At 43.3% G+C, this 9,303-nt stretch overlaps 1 protein-coding gene across 1 annotated transcript; it reads right to left on the reverse strand.

The window, feature by feature from the left end:
* Window positions 1–4,027: 4,027 nt before the first annotated feature.
* Window positions 4,028–9,050, reverse strand: cacng8b (calcium channel, voltage-dependent, gamma subunit 8b). The gene is made up of 4 exons (XM_084556574.1): window positions 8,786–9,050; window positions 5,951–6,034; window positions 5,086–5,226; window positions 4,028–4,825 (listed from the first exon to the last, which is right to left on the reverse strand). The coding sequence occupies exons 1-4, from the start codon at window positions 9,006–9,008 to the stop codon at window positions 4,035–4,037; spliced, it is 1,239 nt and encodes a 412-aa protein (XP_084412700.1). The 5' UTR covers window positions 9,009–9,050; the 3' UTR covers window positions 4,028–4,034.
* Window positions 9,051–9,303: the final 253 nt, after the last annotated feature.

The raw sequence follows: 9,303 nt of genomic DNA on the forward strand, positions 1-9,303 counted from the left end.
ATATACAGTATATTGTGTTCTCTGTTCTATGCACATATGTGTGGTATGTGTCACAGGTTTTGGTCATTATTAAACTGATTTGACATAAAATAACCGCCTCCCTTCTGGTTTGCTGGCAATGGCATCCTGTCTGCCCTCCACTTTGACATTCAGCCATTTTCACCCCTTTACAGTGTGACTCCTAACCTCTCTGCCAAACATCCCCATCCCCCACGCCCACTCCTCTATAATTAGGCCACAGCTCATCGCAATGCATTTCACTGCAGAGGTTGGGAAACCTTATCCTTGAATTTCAACTATGTACCCCCGAGCCTATCCTCATACCTCTGTGCCCTCTGCCTCTCCAACCCTGACCTCACTGCGTCACTCTCCCTGCTGTCTCCAGGGGCAGCCAGCGGTCACTAACCCAACACTCCTCCGCCGCCCACCTCTACGCTTCAGACACTGACAACTACTGACTGATCATTTCAGAAATATCCCAATAACTGCTCTCACCCCCTGCTGCCTGGGCATAATGGCAGCCAGAAACGCGTTCACATGCACACCTGCACAAACACACATACGCACAGTCATATGTTTTTAACTCCCAGCGAGCAGAAACCAAATCCACACGACACACTATCCTGGTTGTATATATAGCTGTTAATGGTTCTACTCAGGCTGAGCGACAAGTGGAGCATGGGCACTAGTTGCACATTTGTAAATGGAAAAGGGCTTCCTAGAATTCTTGACCTGCAGATTGAGGGAGGAAATTCAACAAGGATAAAAGTCTTAACTGTTATTATTAGTTTGTTGCTATCAGTGGCTGCATATTTTAAGACGTATTTCCCAAAGCTGTGACAATGAATAGTGGCCGTGCAGTGGATTCACTCTTTGAATCTCTCAACGCGGCCTCACTGTGACTGTAACTAAACTGAAGTAGGTATGATAATAGCAAGCAAAGGCACTCTGAATAACTAATCCTCTGGCTCCAGGAGCACTGCTAGGAATCTCAGACCCCTTGTCAAGGATGTGACTGCTCATCCTCACCCTAGTGCTCGTGAAGTATCATCTCTTTTCTATAAAGGGAGTCTTCCAGCTTCCAGTCTCCTGCCAGCAATCATCCCTTTGAGATCACGCAAAACCCTAGAAAAACACACTATGACAGTGTCCTGTAAATTGTTTATGCAAAAACATGCACAGGGTTCCAGATGGATCTATCAGGGGATAAAGAAGTGTCGTGCTGAGGTAGTGGTCACAGAAAAGTACACTGCATTAACTTTCAGTTGATTTTCTCATTATCCTCTTTGGCACACACCACCCATCTGGCACTGTCCATATATTTGCAAATATTACGAGCTGCTGGTCTGACAGCGAAGGTTAAAGTCTTTTTAGGAGTGCAGCGCACAGAAGATTAACTCAGAGACCTTGAGCTTGAATAGCTACCAAGAGTGCTGCTTGGTCCGTAATGACAGACCGTGAGTGTGTTTTAGCTCAGTGGTGGAACGTCACCAAACTTCTCCATTATTTCCATTTTATGTTATTCTCGTAAACTGCGTGTCTGGGGAAGGTTAACGTCCACTGCATTGATCTGTTGATCTTATGGTAGGCTACTAAACGCTTTTTACATCAAGATATTACATAGCAAACATGTGATCCGTCGTAACATCAAAACCATCAGAAAGTAGTAAAAACTGTAAAAATTGGTCAAGCTACAATATTAATTGATGCTTATTTTTTGATGCCTAGTATATAGTAGCAGATTTGATTCCTAATACACTACCTCTTGACTATTTGCATTATAATTTTTGTGTAATAGTTATTCCATATAAATTAAAATAGAAGTTGTTGTGTCACTGAAAAGCCCATTTTTTACATTACACTTGTGCAGGATGCATATTAGACCATGGTTGGCTCCGAAGGGCCGAGCTCTGCACATGAAACATCATGTTTTTGAATAAAAGGGAAGTCAGTTCAGTTAAATGCAGATTTTACACTTGTAGTGAAATATTGATCATGTGTGGTATTTGTTTACCTTCCACCACTATTTAATCACACCTAAAAACACAGGTATATGCTCAGTCCGTATTTCATTCCAGGCGACAATCTCGATTCAGCAAGAAAGAAACAAAAGACAGAAGTCTGTGAGTATGTCTGTTATTGATTTTTTTTTTTATAAACTTCGTGCAATACAGTGTTTAAGTTTATCACACATTTAGATAAACCATAATCGTTTGTCTAGATATACCTATTCTCAACTACATACTATTCATATTGCCCACATAAATGCTATCTGTGTGCAGTTGTATCACATTATTCTTTTTTTCTGAAATGAAATCAAAGAAATTAAAATGTATAGAATCTGGAAGCGTCTTGTCGTTGCTTTGTTTCTTCGTTATATCATGGTAGCAGGTGTGTCCAGGGTTTCGGCCCGGGTCTGCAGTCACTTGGGACGGTTTAGACGAGAGAGAGAGAGAGAGAGAGAGAGAGAGAGAGAGAAAGAGAGAGAGAGAGACTGTGTGTGTGGGGAGGGTTTTACATGTGTTTACATTCTCATCAACATAAACAGGTCAGAGTTCAGACTCAGCAGTTACAGGGGAAGCACAGTGAAAAGAATCTTTGGGGAGGTTAAGGGGTTGTCTCTGTGGGGAAGCTGACGTGATAAAGTTTGGGAAACACTGATCATGTGACCAATTATGGGCAGGGGAAGGGCCAGGTATGGCGAGGCAAGCTTGGCGGCTGAAACCATCCAACAAGAGTCCAGGGAGGGCACTGGGAACAAAACGCCTCAGCCGAACCCACCCTGCCCAAAATGATGCATACCCAGTTTGAACAGTGGTCCCGAAAAACGTACCTATAGACTTTACAAATATATGTATGTGTAAATTACAATGTACACGTATCTTTTCAAAAGTTTTTCTCCGTAATGTTTTTTTTTTTTTTTTTTTTTTTTTTAAACCCTTTGTAACCCACATACACATGTTGTGTTTTTTGCCTCTGAAAATTATGATTTGCATGTGTCACTTAGGGACTTTTCATATATAAAAAAGTTTTTTTCTTTTGTTTTTCTGCTCAGGCAGCAACCTTTACCTGATTCTGTACAAATGTGTTATTCTAGGTCTGTTTTTTTTTCTGCTTCCTCTAATCAGAGGTTTCTGTTAATGCCCAAGAACAAACATCTTCAACACGACTATAGCTACAAGTACTACTGTTAACACTGATTAGAATGGAAATAAGACTAACAGAGGCCCATAGAAAACTCAGACTCGCAATAACAATGAAGTTGGTCATTTGTCTCAGTCGCTCACATTATTGTTGCATCTCTCTCAGTATCAGTATTGGAAGACAATTTACAGTATTCACATCTGACTTCATATTATAAATGAAAATTGTATAATTGTATATGGGTGTTAAAAAAATAATACAGACTCTCTTTCACCCACATATTGTGCACACTCATGCTTGACACTTTGACACAGTTAGACGCAGCTCACTGACAGTCCCAGTGGCTCTGCATGGAAGAAATTCACAGTAAAAGTCGTATAGATCTGAAATTAGAGTGGAAAAAAAAAAAAGAAAATTAAAAATTCCATTCCAAACTATAGTGTTTGCAAATACAGCTAGCCTGTAATAACGCTAAGAATAATCACAACAACAATTTGACATTAATGATGATCTGGTTAAATTAGCAGTAATATTGCACAAAAAAAAATTATGTGAAACATTTTCATAGTAGCCCAAGGTTAATTGCGTTTGATCATTAACAAAATAAATCATTTCTAGCATGTTAAAATATCAAAATAGTTTTATTGTGAAAGTCCATTGTTGTTGTTATTATCGCTCTGTTATTACTCTTTTTGTTCTCAGTGAGATTGAGCAGACTACGTAACAGTGAACATGGAGGGAGAGACATAGCGTTTCACCTGTCTGCTTGTGTTTCTATCTATTTCCTGTTGAGCCACATAGATGCAGCGCTCCTGTCTACCTTTCCTCCTTCACTACTACTCATCCTGCTTCTCTCCCTTCCTCCTGACCTCCCTTTCTCATACTCTTTCCTACACAGGCGTTGTCTTCCTATTGAGGGTGTTAGAGTTGCTCTCCCTGTCTCCCTTCAGCCTGTCCAGAGTCCCCATCCCTCGCTCCCTGTCTACTGTGGATGAGGTAAAGGGTGGAGGACCAGAGCCCACAGAGTTGGGCATTTGCGCGTTGGAGTTGGAAGAATTGGAAGGGTTGTGGGATTTAAGTGATGGGAGAGTACCACTCATCATCACTCCACCTCCATCCTTTGGGAAGCAGTTGTGGAGCTGGTAGAGTGTGGCCCTGTCCACCGTTCCATACATGGGTGGCAGACCGCCCAGTTTGGGGTCGCGGGACAACGTGTAGAGGGAGATGTCGCCTCCAGCCAAGGCCGTGTGGGAGCGAGAGTGGGGGTTAGGTAAAGTGGACACTGAGATGGGACCCTGGGACAGCAGCGCAGAGGGGGGCAGGCCGAAGTTCTTCCCCCCGCCTCCCCCTACAGGCGAGGGGTCTCGGGAGCGGGAGGGGTCGGTGGAGCGGGACGAGGAGCGAGAGCGGCGGCGGAAGCGATAGCTGGGCAGGCGGAGCATGGCATGCGTGGTGCTCTTGAAAATGTCGGTGCGAGAGCGGCAGCGGAGCTCCTTGTTCTTCTCGATGTAGATGTTGACAGCCAGCACGCCCACCATCTCAGCCATGATGAAGGACAGGCCTCCAAAGTAAAAGGACCAACCATAGGAGTACTGCCACTTCTTATCCTCATCCTTCTTAGGAGAAATGTCCCCCAGGGCAGCCGAGATGTAGACTATCACACCAATGATGTTACTGAGACCTGTGAGAGCACAGACACAAGGTTAGATAAACTTAAAGTAATAATAAACAGACTTGTTTGACACGATTGTTTGTGACATTTACAATAAAATGTTCAGATGAAAGTAAAAATAAAGACCTCCATTAAACTGACAGAGTAATACAAACACAGCTAGTCACATCTAGACATTCCCAAACAATACATAAAAACTGTTATGGCACATAATGTTCTCCAGATTATCACTTAAACTGGCTCACAAGCTGAAGCTGTTTCTCAGTTACCTGCAGCCACAAAGAGGATTCCTGCTCCTAGGATGATGTTCCTTTTACTCTTATATAAACGACTAGCAGCGATGCAAACCCCTCCCATCAGCAGCAGGATGGCACTAAGAATAGGGAAGATGTTGGAAGCTCTGACTACCCCTTAAAAAAAAAGAAAAGAAAGAAGAATGAATATAAATACATGACATCTTAAGGCATACATTTTCAAGAAATCCAAGCCGGTCTGCATAGTGTACGTACAGTTACTAGGACACGTCACCTGTTAACCAGGCTTTGGCCAGGGTTAAGGAAATGCACAAGTACTGCTGCCCAATGAATAGTTGGTGAGGAAATTAATTACTCAGTGCTAGGCACACAATGGAATCAAAACCTTCCCATGTGGCTTTCAGTGCCTTCAGGAGGTCTGCCAGCCATGCACAAGTGCAAGCACGCACACACACACCCACACAGACACACACACCATTAACACTCCTCTCTCATCTAGGATAACTAGGCCACAGGAGAGAAAATGCCACCTAAATGCCAGCAAAATGCCTCTGCAACATTGTAAACAGAGCATGAGCTTTTCTTTATGTATGCACGGGCACACGTGAAGCGTATCATAGAGCAGAAAGACATCACTGCAGGGCACTGAGTGTGAACTAGGGCACCCCATCTCCTATGACTTGGTACACACTGTCACATGTTTACTTCTTGGTGAGATTATCTTCAGAGGAATGGGCGATAAAGCACTGCCTTTAAAATGTAATAAACATTCATTTTACACCTTTTTTTTTGCATAATCACAAGCGTGCATTCTTCTTTTATTTGCATCTCCCTCTCCACCCTCCCTCATCCATGTCTGGTATTACAGGTATTGACTTACGTAGGACGTACTCTGCCCCATCATGGTCAAAGTCTGCATCCTCTGGGAAGTGGTTAATCTGAGAACACACTCCTCTCTTCACTCCTGAGACATTAGAGAAAAAAACAAGGTATCCAGACTCAACAAAAGACAACAACTCATATCTGCAGCCGTAAGCAAATATAATATCGGGCAATCCTGCTGAGGAACAAACTGACTGAAAAGAAAACAGTCATATCTTTGTTTGAAAATCTCTTTTTTTGAATCCAAGCATGTGTGCTGATACAATCACATGAAGGTTAATGGCTCCCCTTGTCAACGCAGATGATGTTAGTGACGTCACATACACTCAGTACACACCTGAGCATGCACATACACACACACGTAATTACATACGAGTATGCAGACACACAGGCAGACAGATAACTACCCGCCGGGGTCTTGCATGTAGACAGACAGACGAACGGAGGGACGCACGCACGATGATGACAGCACACCACTGTTGCTGATGGATGGATTGTGAGAAAGATGGAGTGATGGAATGAAGAGACACAGACGGAGGGAGAGACGGACAGATGTTGGGTGAGCTGGTCTCTTTTTCACAGCTCTTATACCTCCACAGGTTGGTCTGCAAAGAAACAGATTGAGGTACAAAAGGACGAGGACATCAGTTGAGCCACATAGATCATTTGTTAACATCCTCAGATACAGCCCAGACTCTCTTCAAGGTAACATTCAAACCCATCAATTATAAGAATCATTTGGCATTTCTGACGTTTTATCTTCCTTCTTCCAACATCATAAAGGGTCAACCACATTGCAAAAATACTCCATTACAAGTAAAAGTCCTTCAAAGTAGAAGAGCGTCAGCATGACGTGTCCAAAGCAGAAGGAGTTGCTCGGCCGAAAATGAGTCCTTGCAACTCATTATTAGAATTAGACTGTTAAAACTGACGCGTCAGTGCATAAGATGCATTTCACTGTTGTAACTGGTTGAGGTGGAGTTAGTTAAGCTACTTTGTTCTACAAATTATAAGTCTGATAAGAAAACATGGTTCCCGACACGGTGTCTGACCCTTTACAATGGGTCGCAGGATACTCGAACATTTGCAAGATAATCACTGGTCACAAATTAGTTTACATTTTTTGAGTATTGAATACTGGCTACTTATGCATCTCAGCACGTTTCTAAGACTCAAACAATATTTCTCTTCTAAAAGTCTCTCAGTGCTACATGAGTTGAGTTCGGGATAGGCGTCACAAGGAAGCTGCACCAGACAAAGTAATCATCTACAGGTAACTCAGCACAGCCTCACCTTCAGTGAGCTTTCAGACAGGAGAGGAGGACAGGACACATCTCTATCCACTGCATAATGTGCCACCCACCCGTGGCCATAAATCTTTTAGAGTTAGCATGTCCTGCATTTCCACTCCAGCTACACCTCACTGCATCACTGCACGACAACTGAGCTTCGAACTTGGCTGAATACTCCACAGGCATCAAGAATACTTGACCTCTAAGCCATGCCAAGAGACTCTCAGCTTTACTGCAACACAATGCCAGAAAAAAAGACTGAAAGAGTGAGACTATAAAGAGACAAAACAAGGACAAACCAGTGAAAGATGAAATGTAATGTTTTGGGGTGTTAGGCAGAGGGACAAATGGAGAAACTGAGATTGGTGAAAAGGAAGGAGTGTGTGAGGGTGCACTGCAGCAGAGCTGCAAGGGCTAGCACTTATCTCTAATTGGCTGCTTTGCTATCAGGAAGCCTGGAGATGAGGACAAATTAGCCTTGTACAATGACCAAGCCCATGGATGGGCTGGGGATGCTTTATAAAGAGAGCCAAGAGGTTTTTTGCTTGACACAGAAAAGCCTCTACCTCAGTCCGTATGTGAGCAAAGGCTCATACCCCCCATTTGGCTATAGCTGCTTCACTGTTAACTCCACCCCAGCCTTTACTGTTGAGTGTCAGCCAGGCAGTGTAATGTATAATGAATTAGCAGCTTGTGTTGCAGTGACAAGTTGAAGATTGAGGGATGGCTGTTGTCAGTGTCTGCGTCTTCTGCCACTTGAAATGAGAAGTCGATGGGTGAACACAGGCTTTTGTTTCAGCACTTAAATGAATGCAGCCTGAATCGCAGACAAAGATTAATGGATTATTTTGAGTGAGGGGTTACGCTTCAGTATCATGTAATTATATTGCAATCATGCAAAATAGCTTTCTTGTCGCAATGGCACAGTCTAAAATGTACAAATGAAGTGTGTATATGTTGATGCCAATAATAACAATAACGAATACTGCAGCTTTTCTGCACCTTCCTACACAAAGTTTTCTCAAGTTGAAATCGTTTAGGTGTTATAAAGTTCAGTTTAGTTGAATCTTACTGTGTAAGATGGATTCATCGCTATCGTCAGTGTCAACAGCATTTTGATTCAAAGTCAAATACAGCAGACAGTCAACAGTTTACACATGTCTTCATAATGAATACCTGTCATCTAGCAGTTCACTGTCTACAGAGCTGCAGATCTGACCCCAGATCTGACCCCAGATCTGACCCCAGGTCAGCACTTGAAGTCACACAGCATAGCTAATATGTTACTCCTACTTGAGTTACTTTTTTGGAGCTAATAAAAAATATCAAGTTCACCCTTTCTTATTTTTCCTGCTAAACCTCCGTCACTAAAGGTCCTGAAGGCAAGAAGAGCTAGTCTGACCAGATTTGGATCTGCATTAAATGCTAAACCGCTAGGAGGCAACCGCAGCTGTATTGCCCTACATCAGCCTTCCCTAAACCCTTTAAACAAAAAAGTAACAACCAAAGAAAACTTATGCATCTCACAACATCGTGTTTACCTTCCAGGCAGCATATTCGCCATAGCCCAGAGTGGGTGAGTGCCCCAGGATCCTTCTTGTCCTTATTATGGGGGTCATCCTGGGTGACGTTGGCTGTGCTGTTGCAGATGAGGGCACGGGAGTATAGCCAGTAGTCCGTCCCTATTGCCACCGTCATCAGGCCGAAGGCAGCGAATGCCCCCACGGTGGTGAGAAGGATCTGGATCCCCTTCTCACACACCATGCCTTGAAGAGAGACAGAAAGGAGGAAGAAGAGGGAGAAGATAGAAAGAGAGGACAGTTTCAAAGAGAGAGAGAGAGGGAAGCACAACAAGCATTTATTGACGAGTTAGAGACGAGAAGAAAAGGTGAAAAATGTGAAATAAGACAGCAAACACGCAGGTGAGATGATAAGGAGCATGATGGGGTGAGGGGTGTACCGGTGGGAAGGAGCGAGGGAGGAGATGAGAAAAGACGAGAGTGAGGTGGAGGCAGATGTGGGAGGTGCATAAGTAGATCTATTATGTGTCCTTGGAGGA

Source organism: Chelon labrosus, assembly GCF_963514085.1.
Source record: "Chelon labrosus genome assembly, chromosome: 12".
In the NCBI taxonomy this organism is placed as follows: domain Eukaryota; kingdom Metazoa; phylum Chordata; class Actinopteri; order Mugiliformes; family Mugilidae; genus Chelon; species Chelon labrosus.

Coding starts and splice junctions, on each gene's coding strand:
- cacng8b (XM_084556574.1), bottom strand. CDS start 9,008: ATGGTGTGTGAGAAGGGGATCCAGATCCTTCTCACCACCGTGGGGGCA. Junction 5,227..5,950: donor TGGGGCAGAGTACGTCCTAC/GTAAGTCAATAC, acceptor TTTTTTTTTAAG/GGGTAGTCAGAGCTTCCAAC. Junction 4,826..5,085: donor AATCCTCTTTGTGGCTGCAG/GTAACTGAGAAA, acceptor GTGCTCTCACAG/GTCTCAGTAACATCATTGGT.